Source organism: Phalacrocorax carbo, chromosome Z (assembly GCF_963921805.1).
Source record: "Phalacrocorax carbo chromosome Z, bPhaCar2.1, whole genome shotgun sequence".
NCBI lineage: Eukaryota > Metazoa > Chordata > Aves > Suliformes > Phalacrocoracidae > Phalacrocorax > Phalacrocorax carbo.
Genome location: NC_087548.1, coordinates 48,155,904 through 48,173,411, shown reverse-complemented (window position 1 = coordinate 48,173,411; position 17,508 = coordinate 48,155,904). Strand labels below are relative to the sequence as shown.

The 17,508-nt window shown below is 38.9% G+C and overlaps 1 protein-coding gene across 6 annotated transcripts in view; it reads right to left on the bottom strand.

Annotated features, from left to right (window-relative positions):
• Positions 1-299: 299 nt before the first annotated feature.
• The window catches only part of SPIN1 (spindlin 1), a 57,794-nt gene continuing 40,585 nt past the window's right edge, over positions 300-17,508 (bottom strand). For all 6 annotated transcript variants that reach the window (XM_064439402.1, XM_064439400.1, XM_064439399.1 and 3 more), the window contains 4 exons: positions 13,533-13,581; positions 7,945-8,198; positions 6,700-6,933; positions 300-4,047 (listed from right to left, as the gene is read on the bottom strand). In XM_064439402.1, the coding sequence (XP_064295472.1) occupies positions 3,848-4,047; positions 6,700-6,933; positions 7,945-8,198; positions 13,533-13,581 (737 nt within the window). In that variant the 3' untranslated portion in view covers positions 300-3,847. The remainder of the gene's footprint in view (positions 4,048-6,699; positions 6,934-7,944; positions 8,199-13,532; positions 13,582-17,508) is intronic.

Below are 17,508 nucleotides of genomic sequence, written 5' to 3'. Positions count from 1 at the left end.
CATAATCCCCTGGTGGGAGGGGAGATCTCCTCTGTTAGGTAAAATACAGTTTAAGCCAGTATACTTTACCTTAGCTGAGATCCACCTTACCATCATTTGTAATTACTTGGGGAAAAAAAACAACAGTAAAGATTTGGCTTTGCAAGCAAACTTATTTCATAGGGCAAGTATTATACCAGCATATATGGCTCAGCATTAAAATAATAAATCCTTTTTAATTGGAAAACTGAAGAAACTGCTTCTTCACAGTCTGAAATCACATCGCTACATTTTGCTCATGAGAACAAAGTTTACAGTCATAAGTTGCACATAAAGGGTTTATTTTAAATGTTTTAAGGATAGAGTTACATCATAATTATAAAAATTACTTACAGAATTAAGTAACAGATTTAAAGTGTTTATACTTCTAAATGCAGAGAACAGGGAACTGTCTACATTGTTCAAAGTAAAATAAAAATAATGAAACCAAGCTCTAAAGATGAAGTCATTACCTAATTTTAAAATGTGAACACGAAGACCTTTGAACTATACACATACCAAGAACCATCCAAATTGCACTAATGATGTAAAATACAGAAGAACAGCATTTTCAAGGAACCAGAAACTGTTTTTACTGTAGTTCTTTTCCCTGAAGCAACTAATCAAATCTACTGAAGATAAAGCCTCCCTTTTAAAACAATTCATTTAAAGGTGGCTTCTACCTGTTGCAGTAAGAATGGTTTTCCCCATAGTCTACTCCAAGACAGTTTAGGGTTTGGCACTCAAAAAGAAAGAAGAAAAATGTAGTGTTTTGCTAATCAACTGTGATTTTATTTTTTCTTTAACAGAATACATGGTCCCTTCAAATGCTGTATGACACATACAACTGGAAAATTACCTTCCGTTGGCACTATGCTCGTCTCACCGGTGCATTTAATCCTACTAACAACCATTAAAACAGCACAATAAGCAAATTCACAAAAAACTGAACACAAAATAAAAACAGAACAAAACAAAAACCTAAACATTTTAACATGCAACTTTAGTTTGTTACATTGAACGTTCTAACCCTCTAAGCATGCAAAAAAGGATGGTCTGCATTTAAGTTTGTTTTTTTTTTCCTTTTAAAAAGTTTTACATGGCAGCCTGACATCACACACACGCACACACACAATATACAACAATACTACAGCAGGTAAATGTGAAAGGCGAATAACTTTTATACAAGGATCTGTGGCTTGTGCCATCACAAGCCCTATGTGATTTTGGAAAGTAATGTTGAACCCCTATAACAAGGAACCAACATTTAGTTACCAGGGTAACGCAAGCACTGCATGCAGATCTGAAACATGAGCCTAAAACAAAGCCCAAAGCAGATGGGCAGGGAGTGGAATTAGTCTCAAGCCTCAAAAAGGTGGTTTAAGCTATCAACAAAAAAAAAATAGAAAAAGGAAAGAGGAAAAAAGATGAAAAGAAATATCCACACAGACAACAGGGACATCTAAAAACAACAATAAAATTTACAGTTTATAGATTGTACTCTAATTGGCAGAATATGTGGTGTATTCAAGAGGCTTGCAGAAAACCCAGAAATGCAAGCCTAATGCTAAAAATGTTCCAGTAGACCTAAACCTCAGATATTTCAAAACAAACCTTGTATTCCGCAGGTATCTAGCCCAAAGTTCAGTGTACTAGGTTATTCATGTATCTTGTGTATAATCAATACACTCACTCATTCTTGTGCCACAAATATCAACTTGGGCTCATGGAGCCAGGCTCAGCTTTGAGATTTACATGCAGGACTCTTAAGAGTCAATAGAAAACACATAACAGATCTGCAGGATGAAAACACTGTGTTGCAAATCTGCTCACTTTGTTCAAAACACAAGGAACATTTACGACTCAGGTACTTAGTGCTTAAGGACTGCATTGAGAAACTATTCACTGAATGACAATAGCCTGCCTTTGGTTGCCCATGATGAAATACTGGACATAATGCAATATAGTAGCAATGGACAAAGAATTAAGGTATCATATTTATATGGAGAGTATTTATTACCATTCAACAGCATAATGAGGCACAAGCCTTAAGGCTAAAATATGAAATCAGGCAAAAAAATGGACAGAAAGGGGCTTAAACCACTGAGTCTTCAGTATCAAGAATACCCACAGTAGGGGTCATCTGGACCTCTCATCTCTGATTAACAGCACCTCTCCTGCATCCTTCCACTAATGGCCTAAGGTTGGATATCAGAGTATTTGCTCCTTCCATCAAGTGTTGACTCTCCTCACATACTGTACTTCTGTGAAGCAGTTCTTTGAAACTTGCAGAGCTCTGCCTTAAAGTAACATGACAATTTTGTTGCTGTGCTGATCGTTGTTGCAGTTCTGACACTTTTAAAAGCTTCCACACTTTAAAAAAATCCTAATCTTCATTTACAGCTATCTTGCAAGAAGATTAAAACTGTGAAAGGATTTTGCTGTTGTGGGCTGCTATTTACATCCACAATCTAATGCAGATGACTGAACCACTGAGACTGCCTATAGCTTCCATTAGATAGTACACCACTGGCATGCAGAACTCTAGTGTTCATAGAATGAAATTCACGTTAACAGCATACCTCAAAGCAAGAACAATGTACACCACAAAAGGCAACAACAGGTTTAAGCTGTAGATTTGTCCGGACACTCCTTATGTGGAAAAGCCATAAAAAGAGTAAGTTGGGAAGATGCCTTCTTGAACCAAAATGGTTAAAAACAGAACAAACATACAAACAAAGAAACGCAACAGACTGAGCAGAAGGCAACAAATGCTTCTCCTTCTCTAAATAAGTCTTCAATGTAAAAGGACCCCCACCCCCCCACCCCCCTGGCATGAGATTGTATTTACCATGTGAAATATTAACTACTGTTAGGCTTCTAAGTCCACACACAAACATTCAGGTTGCTAGGTTTTGATATTAAATGAGAGACTACTGATTGCCAATGCGTAGTCTAAAATCTTCTGAAGTAGCATATACACTGTTAAAATTGTGGCACCAAGCATTGGGTTTTGCTAAGAAGTGTGTATAACAAACAAAGAAGGACATTTAGGATTGAAGGCAGCCTTGTTGCATGTATTTTACTGGTTCCTACAACTTGTAAATATGGGCCATTAACCTGTATTTTCTAATTAACTGGTTATACAGATTAAATATATTTTTATAGTTTAAAGTCTTTTCACTGAAAGGTGCATAAGTCAAACACTTGATATCCTACTGCCCTGTGACTACTAAAAATGAGCAAGTACTTCCGTGTACTGCTAGTTCTTAAAAAGCTAAATTTGAAATAAAAGTGTAGAAACACAGCAGATTGATGTTACTTGGGTTAGGCACTCCTCAATGCTGCACAAACTGTTTAAACCTTTCAGAAAAGTCACCTCTGTCCCAACCCTGAAAATAAGGACTGCCAGTAGCCAAGAAATTAAATTTAATGTTACAAAAGAAGGCATATCAAAATATCAAACTACACTTGCATGTGGCAGTTGAACAGGTGAGTGCAACGTTGAAGAAAAAGTTAATATCTATGAAAAAATTTAGATTAATGATTACAATACTATATCAACTTTACACAGCTTGAATTGCAGCTGTTCTTTGCTTTTAACTCCCTCCTGCCCAAATATATTGACTTCCTTCAAGAAAAGGAGTTCTCTTACACAAAATGTGTCATGTTTGTTTATATTATTCAGAACAAAACAGTTTTGCTGGCAGAGATTGTGGGTTCGCAGGGACATTTAAGCTTTCATTAAACTGGAAAGCAGTCAAGTCTTTGTGTCTACAAATTTTACATTTAATAGTTCCACAAATTTGGCAAAAGTTCATGATGACGTCTAGGATGTCTTCACCAAATCGTAGACATAAATATGGAAATCATCATCAAACTTGATGAAATAGACAGATGGTTTGGCTTCAACTTGATGAATGACCATGCCAGTCCTTTTTGAGCCATCTTCTTTGGCATATTCCACTTGTTTGCCTACCAGGCTGTCCACAACTTCACCTGGTTCCCGTTCTGCCGGAGGTGAATCATCTGTAACACAAAAACAGGGTGCTTTGGTAGGCATTAATGGAATTTTTCGATATGGAAGATAACTGCAGAGTCTTCTTTAAAACTCATACAAATCAATCAGAAGTTTTAAATACAAAGTATGTAAAAAATTAGTTTTCTTCAGACAAGCACCTAACGATTGCCATGCTTCTAGAAAGTACAATTACAGAAAAACTGTCGAGTAATACTGTCTCCAGTCTTATTAAGACAAAAATAGCACTTTGGCAAGAGAAGTAAGTCTTCTGACATGAAGGTTTACGCACAAGTTATAGAAAAATGTACGTGGATAACTGAATTTAAGCCACCAGCAGAAAAAGGCAGTGGGTCTCCTTAGCAGAAAGGCAGCTAAACTAAACCTCCCTCTTCCCACACACATTATTCAAAGTTGCAGTGTATGCATGCCACCGCAACAAAAGCATCTCATCTAAAATGACAGTAAGTGTAAACTCGTCATTAAAAGAGGCTTTTCCTCCATATTGGAATAACGCTCTTGGTAAAGTGTAACAATATTATTTGCTTAGCTAGCAAAATCTAGCCAGAAATATCCTTGTATTTTAGATGATGCCCATGCTAAATATGGATACAAAAAGGCATGATTCATAACATGCCAATTGTCATGGGGTTGGTTACAAGCCAGTCACAGAACAAATGTGATAAAAGGTAAAAGTACTGTACTGGAGAACTGGAAGCTAACCACACCTCCTTTCTCAGCTTGTCTTCTTTTTGACTATTCTAGATAAACTTGTGCTTCATGTTCCCGTGAGGAATTTGCTAAGTAATGGTCCCACTTGATACGGCTTTTATTCTGGAAATCCTAAGGCTTAAAAATTAATGTATTTGTTCCAAGTTTGCATTAAGAATCCCTTACAGATTCCACCCATTTTCTCTTCATTTCTGAGAGCTGTGAAGGAACTCCAAAAGGAGAAGAAAAAGACAAACCAGGGAACGAGTAGATTTGACTTGTACTTACACTTAATATTCTTCCACAAACTTAAGAAGTTTCTCTTTCAACTTTTGTTTCAGTTCCTCTACAAATGCACTGTCACACATAGTTATTATCCTCTTAATATCAGTTCTATATAAAGAGTCTTCTCTGGCCAAGATGCAAGTTAAATTCTTACATCTTCATTTAGAAGGAATTACAAAGTGTCAAAGTTTTAGTATCAGATCCAGCAAAACATTTCCCCCTCACCAAAACAAGCATAGGAAAAATTAGCTCAAGTTTGGTCTCCTCACATATGAAAAGCCTGTCTTTGGCAAAAGAGTTACCTAGAAATTGTAATAGTAATACTATGGCACATTGCACCAAATTTACAGACATACATCTAGGTATTCTAAAATCTGATTTGAAAAATATTACTCTTAACATCCAATCATTAACTTAAGGACACAATTCAAAATATCCAGAAAGCATTCAGATTCAGGGAAGGTAGCAAATACTTAGCCGTGTATTGGAAACAGGTAAGCATTAGATAGTCTTGTGGTGAGCATGGAGGAAAAAGTCCATTTACTACTTAAATTGAAAGCATATAACCTCCTTCCCTACCCCCTTCTCCAAAGGCAGAAGAAAGCAAAGCATACTTAATAGATTCCAAGTCTTTTTTTAATAAAAAGTAGGAACAAATTATTTGAATGTTCAAATCTGCAGCAGATACATTACTTTTGGTTAGAGTAGGGAAAAAATTATCTAAACAGATGATTACTACAGATGTTATGCAAATAAGTGCCACTTGTTTGTTTAGCTAGCAGACTATTATCAGTGCTAGGTCTGAAGGAAGAGAGTCAGGAACTCAACAAATCAATTGTAACTAATACTTATATAAAGCACTATGTAGCCAACCACTACAGCTACCCAATTATTAATTTTCTTTAAAGCCCAGATTGCCTCTGTCAGAGAAGCGTGTTATAGTTACATGGGAAAAATAAAAACAAAGTATTCTTTACAAGGGTTTTTTTCCTTCTTTTTTGTACTGGTTATCGAAATCTTTTGAACAATATTGATTCTGTGAAAATCCTTCTACATGAATAGGAAAAGTCCCAATGACTTTTACTTCAAGAAAGGGGGGAAAAAATATCCCTCCTAATCTACTGAAATATTTTCTTGCTAGTGTGTTGCAACTTGTGAGAGAAGATGAGTTTTTGAAAGATTAGTACTACTTTCCCCCAAGAAACTACTGAAAAGTTCTTTGCACTGAGACATGTACCCCAACAAAATAATCTGACAGTATTACTATGCCCCAAAATATTATTCCCACAAGAACTGCTTCGGAAACACAAATCAAAAGTCATCTCAACAAGCTGTGAGATGTTATTTCTGTAAGGAAGTAACAGTGGAAAACCTCTGGTTTGTCAGGTTCCGTTAAAAAGCCAAGCATAAACTCTTCCACAGTAATATGTAGATATTTTCAGCAGAATTAGGAATAATTACAGAAAATGCTTTTCCTGCATGTCACTGTTGATAAAATATTTCAGCAGTTAACACAGATTTCTTTGTTGTGCTATAACCGTTGTTGGTTGTGATACTCAGTAACAAACAAAATTTGTGTTGGTCAACTCTCCTGACCATAAATAAACTACAGCCAAATGTTAATACAAAAAGCCACCACTTTCCAGATCAGTAACTGGCCTACTTACTCGAATCAGGCATAATGCGAAGGTCACCTTCTTTATAATCATCTAAGAGTTGGTACATGTACAAGACGGGATCTTTCTCATAGGTAATATAAAACCATGTGTTCATAATAGGAGCTCGAGCCAAAACCATTCCCCTCCATTCATCTTTTGAGCCATCTTCTGTCTCAAACATGTGTTCCACAGCTTTACCAATCATTGTGTCTGCCAGGTGGGCATCACTAATTCGAGATGAAGCTGAAATGACAGCAATTCATAAGTTCATTTAAAAGCACGGGTATATGTCTTCATGAAAAATAATCTTTACCCTGATTCATAAACAAATTTGTTTGGAAGTTAATCAATTCATATTCAAAACACTGTCCATTCCAGAAAGTTTACTACCAAAGAACTGCAGAACTTTAGAAATGTTGTTAAAGTAACAATGATATATCATTGCACTCTCTATGATTAAGCAATCGTAATGCAAACTAAAGAGAGAACAATCGAGGCCACAGCAGTGAAGACTCCTTGTATTTTAATCAGACACTGGAGGGAGCGAGGCACAAAGGGGGGAAGAGGAAGAAAGGCCCGATCACAGAACAGTTCTGGGATGTTATCAATGAACTTCTGGGTTTGGTTCCCCCTAATGCTACTCTAGAGGCTGCTACCAATTGCTTTGCCGTCAGAGAAGCAACAGCTTACTCTGCTTATAAACTAGTAATTACTTGGGTAAATAATAAAATTCGCAGTTTGAAAAGCCTATAGTTTAACAATCCACTGCTAATTCTGAAAATCAAAAAGCTGTGCTACTGACCAAGTTATTTCACTCCGAAAATGCGTTTCCCATGATTAAAAGGACTTAGACAAAGTACATGAGACAAAATGTGACATTATTACTGTCAGACACACACAACAGACAGCACAGCCAAGATGGTTTAGAGTTTAATTTTAACAGAAATATCCATGTTTACTTTACATATGGCTCTAAGGGATAAGACTCTAAATAAAAACTACAGAATGTACTGCATACTACTTAAAGACGAAGACAGCACTGCATTCACTGGTATCATCAAATCTTTATGGAATGAAGAAAATTTAAATAGAGCATTTAGATTACCCGTCATATAAAAATATGAGTTTGACTAACAGCATTTAACTGGTCAGATGTTATCTTGGAGGAAGTCTGGAGGAATTAGTGGAGAACATTTAATAGTAAATGCCATCTTATATGTATGTGAATTTAGGAGGAAAACCCAAAACACTTACCAACTCTGTCTGGAAGAACTTCAAGTGCTGAAACTCTTTCATCTTTGTGCAGTTCTAGTCCATACACACAGTCAAATCCATCATACTTTATAAGATAGAGAGAGGGATTTACAGGAACTTGATCAAGAACTGTGCCCTTCCATTGTGTTACAGGTCCACTCCCTTCTTTCCATCCATGCTGTATTCTGCATCCTACAATATTTCTTCGTGGCTGAGAAATAGGTTTGCTTGGTCCCACATTGTTTCTATGCTTTCTGCACACAGATACAAACGTAGTATTAAACAAGTACATACATACTCAAAATTCTACTGCAGACAAGAGCTGTGTGCTTTAAAATGGCAATATATTTTATAGCTTAGTGCACCTTATTCAAATTAGGGTATAAAGCAAATTACCCTAACGGAAAAAAAAAAAACCACACTGAAAAGTAGTGAAACATTTTTATGTGCTTTGTAAGGTCAGTTTCCCAATAGTTGTTTCTAAAACTAGTTTGCTTAAGCCAAAAGGACTATTTTAGCCCCTGCTACACTGGATGTCAGAAGTAAAAACTCACCTGATCACATTTCAAAGGACATGGTTACCTGGCAGTATGGTAACTTTACTACCTTGTTGCTCTCTGCATAATAGTAAACACAACTCCTGCCCGAGGAGGAAGAAGTCAGTGGAAACATTACCTGTGGTTGACTAAAATTCTTCCAAGGCATTTGTTTTCTCTAAGCTGTGTTTTCACCTGAAGAAAATTTAGCTTCCTTCTGCATTTACAGATATTTTTGGCTCCAAGTATTTTTAAAGACACATGGTAGCAATGACACTTCTAGCATTCCTTTTTATATAGCAAAGAAAAATGATATGTAATGGCCAGCAGAAGGGATACTCCTTAATGTAGGAAACAGGTTACATACACTTTTTTGTCCTTCCTCTATTTTCATGGAAGTTTAATGGAAATTCCCTTTGGTGACTAACAGTTACTGTTCTCAACAGCTATGTAAGCTACTTAGCAGTTTCACATCACTGAAAGTGTTATAAGAATTTTGTTCTATCCAATTATTAAAAACACAGATTGACAGTTTTGAATACAAATGGAAGAAACTAAGGAACATTATGACTGCATATTGGTGATAAGAAATTAATATTATATCTATTTTATCATGTTACGATACTTATTCATTCCTAGAAATATTATTTAGAGGGTTGCCTGATCAAAACTCTCACAAATGTCAACTAGACACAAAAAAAATTTTTGGGTTACTACTTGTAGTGCACTTCATTGAAATGGCAATAAAATATGCACACCACTAGCATGCTTAAAAGGAACATCTATAAGAGAAGTTGCAGAAAACAATGTTCTTCGTTAGATTAGAGACAGTGACCAACGAGAAACGATGAATGCTCTCAGAGAGATCCCTTTATGATCCAAAAGAGACAAACAATCGTACCACTGAAATCGTGGAAGCAGTCTTGCAGAATAAGACACTCACTACATGACATTGGAATGCATACTGCTGAAGATGTAATCATAACTATTAAAAACAAGAGGTATGATTCCTTCAGCAGCTTGTGCCACCTCCAGACTTTCATTCACCAGGAACATCTTAGCAGGGGGTTTTGTCAAATTTCACTTTTGTCATCCTTTGACCTTTTCAGCAAGGTCAAACAGCAGATTTTGGATTCCTCACTTTGATAGCTCAGATTATTATAGGAACTCCAACCTCTTCCAGTTAAGAGGCACTCTCCCACAAAGTTGGTTCTAATTTTGTGCAAGACCTAGAACACATTTGCAAATTCTAGTTTTATTCTTTTTCTTTTTTTAATTATAATAATCTGAGAAATATTTTACTTTTACAAAATGAGATCAGAGACCTGGTTCTCAGCACAATAAAAATTAGGTTGTTTTGTATGCAATTAATTTATTTAGTTCTAATGAATCATAGTTCCATTCTAAAGCAGAATAAAACCAACTGAAGGTACAAAAAGTTAAAACAGATAAAACAATGTCAGTTTTAAACAGTTTGTCTACACTGATAATCATCTCATCATTGAAAAAGGTAAAGATAAGCTGTTCACGTTCAACCACAGTCAATTTTAATTTCCGCCTATAAAGCATAATCTACTTTAATGTTTAAATTGGAACAATTAAGTGAAAAGCTCCACACTCATTTTAAGAAATACGATGGAAAAAGGCTACATAACTGAGTTCAAACTGCTAGCTACCTTTAAAAATAGGTGCCCTCAGAGAACAAAAAGCATTACAAATTTAATTACAAGTCAAGTACCCGCCAGGTGTACTTGCAGTTCAAATTTTGGTTTGAAGGTTGTACTACTGAACAGCCATCCACTCTCATTTGCAGTGGTTTACACTCTAAGAAATATGATTTTCAGACTAGTAAATTACCATGGAAAACCTACTTCTTGCATCTGAACATGCAGTAAGAAAGCAAGCATAGGCTTCTACCAATAAATAACAGATATGAATGTTCTTCCACGTAAGACAACCAAATAACCAACTCAAACCTCTCTACTCAAACCTCTCTTCTCAAGTGTGTGTTACTTCTGTGATACACCAAGTAATACAAATGTAGATAAGCTTCTATGATACTATATACAGAAGACCCAACACAATTTTTCCTTCTGTTTAGAATTATCATTAGAATTCCAGAAAGAGTTGCTCTTGAAGACTGGGTAACAATTTTCCTAGATATGTAAAACATGAAGGCAGGAAAACTAGAAAAATAGCACGTTTTGGAAATAGCTCTGACACATCAAACACATCCTCATTGTAAACAGCCCTTCAATCCCCAAAGGTTTCAGATCCTCTTCCTTATCTTGAAGGCAGTAAGCTGGTAAGTAAAACCTAGTTATGTGAAAAGGTTTCATTATCAGAACCAGATACTTTTAGGAACTTTCTAGAGACTACATAGGCAGAAAGAAATCTTCCCAGATTTCAGAGTTGTATTTATATAGTCCTCACACACACTTTTATTTGGCAGCTGCCACCAGTAGCGCAGAACTGCACAGGACTGGCAGCAGAAAAACCAACCATTACTTCAGGGTTGTGCTTAAAATAAAAACTAGCATTTATAAATAGGAGAATGGCAGTTCCCAATAACCTATCAAGTAAAGTTACCTATTTAGGTTTGGTGGTTGGGTTTTTATTTACTTATTTGTTTTCTGTCCCCCATCCTGTCCCCCACACTTCCCCCCCGCCAATCATCTCAAAAACACCACAGGGTAGAACTAGGGAAAAAAACCAGAAGTGTGAAGGAAAACCACACCCCTCAGATCTGCAAAAAAGGCACAACTGTGAAAAACAAGAAAACTGTAAAACAGTATAAATGCAGTACAGCAGCAATGGCCAGTACAATTTCAAGTCTTTCACGGTGCCAAGCAGAAGAGTTATTAAAAATAAGATGCAAAATTTTAAAATTGTGATCTTATCACAGACTATCATTAAGAGCAGAATGGTGATGACAGAATTGTTACTGACTACTTTTCACAATATTCAGACTATAAGGCACATTAGTTGAGGCAAAACTTTTGAAATACTTTCCGCACTCCCTCAAAAACCATCAAAGAACTGTGTATTTCATCTTCAGATTCTGCAGGAACCAAGATTACAAGTTAGCTTAAAGTGGGATCAGAAATTCAAAATGGTTAAGTTCACTTGTAGTTAAATTGCAGGTATAACCTGCACCTCAAAGTCCTTGAATTGCCAACTACAAGAAATCTGGAGAGCCTATGAAGAAAGAATTGTTTTATACTTACACTAGTTCTTGTACTCTTTCCTTATGCACCAAGGGTGGAAAGAATGAGATCTGGGAGATTACTGACTCATCTGATGCCAGTGAGGTCAGCTTCATATTGGCAGAGATCACCACTACCCACTGACAGAGCGCTTGGAAGAACTGCCCTATAACCATGGGAACCCTTTGCAAAAGGCTCAACAGTTAACCACCATTTAGTAAAGAAGACGACTCACCCACACTGCTCATTCTATCATGTCCTCAATTACTGAGTCATGCCCTGTTTCATCTTCTTGGCTCCTTTCTCGGCCACAAACTGTCTGAAGCTAGTTTAAACTCTCCTTGATGGCCTTCCAGTGCTGGTAGGCTTGTTCCTCTTTTTCTTTATATGAGGAGCAACTAAATAAATTACTAAATCAGTAACAAAGTATGCATTACTAACTCATAGTCTACTGTAACAGCTCATAGTAGTATCAGCATATATTGTTACATGGTCATTCATACCCTACTGGTCTGTGGTAAACTACTATGGCCACTATTCTGCTACTATTCTCAGACAGATCAGTGAGCAGCGCACAAGAAGTCATCTTGGTTTGGTACAAAAAACCTTCACTAAATAATTAACAAACGATTGAACTAGGCTAAATTAACATAAAACTAAGCTGGATACTTAAGTTAAATGCCTCAAAATCAAAACTTCTTATGCCACATAAAAGCCTTTATGCTAACAAATTTACAGCCTATTTAGGTATTTAAGTAAGTGTATATCACCACAACAATAAAGACAAATCTAGCCACCCTCAAGTACAAAAGGCAACCCACCTCTGATAGTCTTCCCATCACACACTCCTTTCTGAGCGGTTGAAAAAGAACAAGAGAAATTAAGTTTTAACCAACTCTACCTGCCTCTAGACAAATAAATGTTTCTCTTTGCCTTCTATGAAGATAGACAAGAATGGATAATGATGAGCTGGTGGAAGGGATTAGAGTAGTTTCACATCAGCTGTTGTCTCTGGGAAAGTTAACACTGTTAGCAGTGATTAACTATGTTAATTGTACCTGCCAAACAAAGTGCTTCCGAATGATGCACCACTATATGACTTTACACTTAAAACTTAAAATACAACTTGTAACATTTTAGTAACTTTCACACTTACCCGGCTTAGATTTCTCCCACCAGAGATGTAGCCAGATACAGTATCTTGCTGTCTGACACCAAGACCAATTATGCCTAAAACATTACCTCTATTTTCACACAGCTACTCAGTAATGTTCAGCTGCTACTATTTAAAAACATAGGGGGAAAAAGAGATGCCATGAACGTGCAGGATAAGCAGGTATCCTTCACACATAAATAGCAGCCTCCTTACAGAAGTATTTGTTATTTTAGAAAAAAGAAAAATCAGTGTCAAAACTACAGTATTAATGAATGCTAGATTAGGTATTTCTAAGGTTATTTCCAGACTGAGTTATCAGTAAACATGCTTTGCAGTTTTTATTGGCCTGGTGACAATGCATGAACTCTGTGCCAGAAAAGAGAGATCCTACAATACATGTGGCTAATTTCTGGCTCACAGCTCCTTCTCTCTGAATTTCAGAAAGAATTACAAAATTGTATTCAAAAAGAATGTCCTAGTAACAGTGAAAATTATATTTAAAACTCTGTGGGGCATTCTTTCCTACCACCCCCCTGAAAAAAAAAAACAACAGAAATCTGACTCTACACAAATATACAGACTGAATATTATTCCACATGATTTTCAATAACGAAGTGAGTGGAACAATACAGATACATTTCTACAACAGTTACTGAGAGCTATATTTTAGTAAAAATACTAACAACTTACTTGTGGGAAGTTCTTTTCTTCATCATGCTGGCAGACACTCCTGCATGACCTGCAATATAAATGATGTTGGAATTATTGAAAAATGAAGGTGTATACAATGCCAAAAAAAAGCCATCGCACACATAAGTCTATTTTGAATGTTAAAATGCACAGAATCCAAACACTTCATGTTATGACTGATCAATGAACTGCTACAGTAGGAGAAGGCTCTGCAAAGACACAGGCTACACACTCATGAAGCTCAGGGATGGACAGGAGGACTGACTGACCACAGCTATTAGAAAAAAGCTGAACTTCATGCAACAGGGACCTGTGTGGTCTTTGTTCTAAGAAAATAGCTGTAACAGTTGAGATGATCAATCAGCTACAGCAGTTAAGTCAATCAGCTGGCTGTGTAACTTTTCATCCTTGAATTAATCCAAAGGGTGCAAATCCATGTCGTCCTGAGTTCACCAGAGCAGCACTGGGGAACTATATACACATCTCAGCCTAACAGAGCATATAAAAACCAAACAATGAACAAAACGAGCTTGGAGAAGAGCAACAGGCTTGAGCTATCTTCAACCCATGTATTCCTTCCCAGCAAATGGGGACATCCAGTGCCGTCACGGTGAGCATGTCAGAGAGACCAGTAAACACAATCACACTTGCATTGAGATGCAATTGTATATTTCAGTTATTATATTCTGCTAAGTATTGGTGATTTTATGGTTGTAATATTCTGCTTAAATAAAAATCCAGCACAGTGTTAAAAAAAACTTAACAAAAAAGGTATTAAAATATTAAATCCGCCTTGTGTGCAGTATGTAAGAAAGCCTGGACAGTAGAGTGGTGGAATCTTGACACTAACTGGCATCATGGACCCAACAGTCTGTGATGTGAGAGCATGAATGTTATTTACTAACAATTCAATAATACTGGAAATTCTGATTTAGAGTTTTAGTCATGAATAAGAGCCTCAGAGAGGCGACTTGTGCTGTGAGTAAGGAAGAGTAGCAAAAAGACTGTCTGCAGACAGGCTGTTTACTGTTTAGAGGATGTAAAACACCGAGTGCTAACAAAGCTGTAAAAAATTGTAGAGGAAGAATGGAGAAATCCTAAGTGGGATTTGTTCATAGATAGTACTACATTGTACCGATCCCAGTGATACTTTGGGATAAATATGAAAAATAGAAAGCTTCTAATAAGTTGAAGAGAGGAAAGGGGAAAGTAGGCCTGTGCTGGTTGTTAGAAAACTACTTGTGAGATTTTGGATTTGTTCTGAAAATAGTGCTGGTAACACTGGGATGTTTTAGTTGCTGCTGAGCAGGGCTTACACAGAATCAAGGACCTTTCTGCCTCTCACACCACCCCACCAGCAAGGAGGCTGGGGGTGCACAAGAAGTGGGGACACAGCTGGGACAGCTGGCCCCAAATGACCAAAGGAATACTCCAATACCATATTGCATCAAGCTTTGCAACAAAACTGGGGGGCTTGGAGGGGAGCGGGGAGAGGCTGGTGGGTGAGCACTGCCTGGGGACACCGCTGGGCATTGGTCTCTTGGTGGCATCATGGCTTAGCACTCACTTTGCAGTTGTTGTAAGGGACTCGACACGTGTCTCAACATTGCTGGCAGGACAAGTTTCACTACCAAAGCCGGATCACCGCGGCAACTGAGCGGCACAGTTTGGTCGCCGGGGCTGCCCGTTGAGCCTCCTCACCCGGCGGGAGTGCGTGCCTCCTCCTGCCTCGGGAGTACGCGCCCTCTGCGCATGCGCCCGGGCCCTGGTTCGACTGACGGCGGGGGCCCGGGCCCTCTAGAGCTTTCTCGCGCCCTCTAGCGACGGTCGCGGGCACGCGCCCCACCGGCGAGCGGGAGGCGTGGGCATGCAGAACAGCCCCTGGCTGGGCCCGCCAACAACCCCACAGAAAGGGGAAACCAGCGGAGACCACCAGCAGCGTTCTGGGACACCCGCCCCCTCCGCTGGATTCAAAGATACCTCGGACGCACGGATGGACGGACCGACCGCCGCGGTAGCTATCGCAACGCTCTCTTTCTCCCTTCCCCTTTCTCACCTTCCCCCCCCGCCCTTTCTCTCTCCTTTTCTCTCACATGTTTATTGTTGGCCAAATAAAGTGACTTGGGACTTGGCTCCGTTCTGAGTCTTAACTCTGTTTCCAAGAACATAAAAGGAACCTAGTCACGATAAAACTCTGGAGTTAATCAGAAGTTAAGCCCAGCCGCCCTCAAGCTCCCAGAATTATCTGAGGTCGGTTGGAAAGCAAGGGGGTTTAACCTCTGCCAGATTTTTCAGCCCAACAGTGGATCGCGACATGTGTCCCAGCATGACTTCATGCACAGCCAAAAACCAGCACAACCCTCTCCAGCGTGGACCTACCCACAGGTCACACACAGTCCCTTTGACTCGAGTTCACACTGGAGCTCCAGCCCATTCAGGGGGGCAGCGATGCCCTGGCCGTCTGCCAGCCAAGGTGCATGGCCATTGCTGTTATCAGAATGTTCCCGGGCACGGCAGAGCAAGATGATCAGCGGTACAGCAAGCAGCGAAAGCAAAAACAGCCACTAATGAGCACTAGACTCTAACATACAATGAGGCAAGCCAGCCCCATAGCAAGCACAGAAACCATCGGATTAATAGGTTAACAGCAGTAACAGCTATAAATTCAGTCTAGCACATTCCCATCAAATCTGTCCTTATCTCAAATCCTCTGAGCCCCACGCTGGGCACCAAAAAGGACTGCCGGCAGCAATTAAGCCCCACACAGGTGCTCACTCACTCCCCTCTCAGTGGGATGGGGGAGAGAATCAGAAAGGTGAAAGTAAGAAAACTCAGGAATTAAGATTAAGTTGGTTTAGCAGGTAAAGCAAAAGCTGTGCAAGCAAGCAAATCAAAACAAGGAATTAATTCACTACTTCCCATCATCAGGCAGGTGTTCAGCCATCTCCAGGAAAGCAGGGCTCCTTCAAGCTAATGACCTGGGAAGATGAACACTATCACTCTGAACAGACCTCACTTCCTTCTTCTTCCCCCAGGCTTTATATACGAGGATGACACCCTACTGTATGGAACATCCCGTTGGTCAGTTGTGGTCAGCTGTCCCAGCCATGTCCCCTCCCAGCTTCCTGTGCACCTGGCTGAGCATGGGAAGCTGAAGAAGTCCTTAACTAGTGTAAGCACCGCTTAGCAACAACGAAAACGTCTCCACATTATCAACGTTGTTTTTAGCACAAATGCAAAACATAGCCCCATGCTAGCTATTGTGAAGAAAATTATCTCTATCCCAGCTGAACTCAGGACAGATGGCAAGCAAAACAGTTTTTATTTGCATCACTAGTCTTCCTTGGGTTTTATTTTCCTCTTACTTTTCTCTTTTCTGCACAATTTTTCTTAATATTCATATGGTCCAGGAAAATAATGTACCATTAACGTGGTTGCTCCCATGATAAAAACTGAGCAAACACCAGAGGCATCCTGTTGTGAGAGGTTTTGTTAGTTAATTGATCTACAAACTATATTTTCAGCTAAACCAGGAGATACATCCCTAGAATGGATGATCTGTTTACAGAAAAAAGGAGCAAATCAGGAGGAGGCTCAGGTTTAGCACTAAGGGCTGGGGATTCTCTTACAAACCCTGCACTACAACAGGCAGGCTTGCTGCAGGGCTATGCTGTCTGCCAGGTCATGCAGCTCCCTGCCAGCCTTTGGGGAGGGATGGGGTATGGGCAAGGGAGATGGTGGTGGGAGAATACTCCAGAACTGCTAATTGCCATGCTGAAATCTGCTATCTTGGACATGCGGAACAGATGTGAGCCTATAGGTCAGGACAGGCAGCCACCAAGTCTCTGGGTTGCTACAGCAGACAAAAGCTTGGTCAGTCATAGGCCAGCCATAAAGGTTTTTACAAGGCTCAGGACAAAAAGGCAGTGAGGTAGCTCACACCGTCAATAGGCCACTGTGATAGTCACTGTCACAG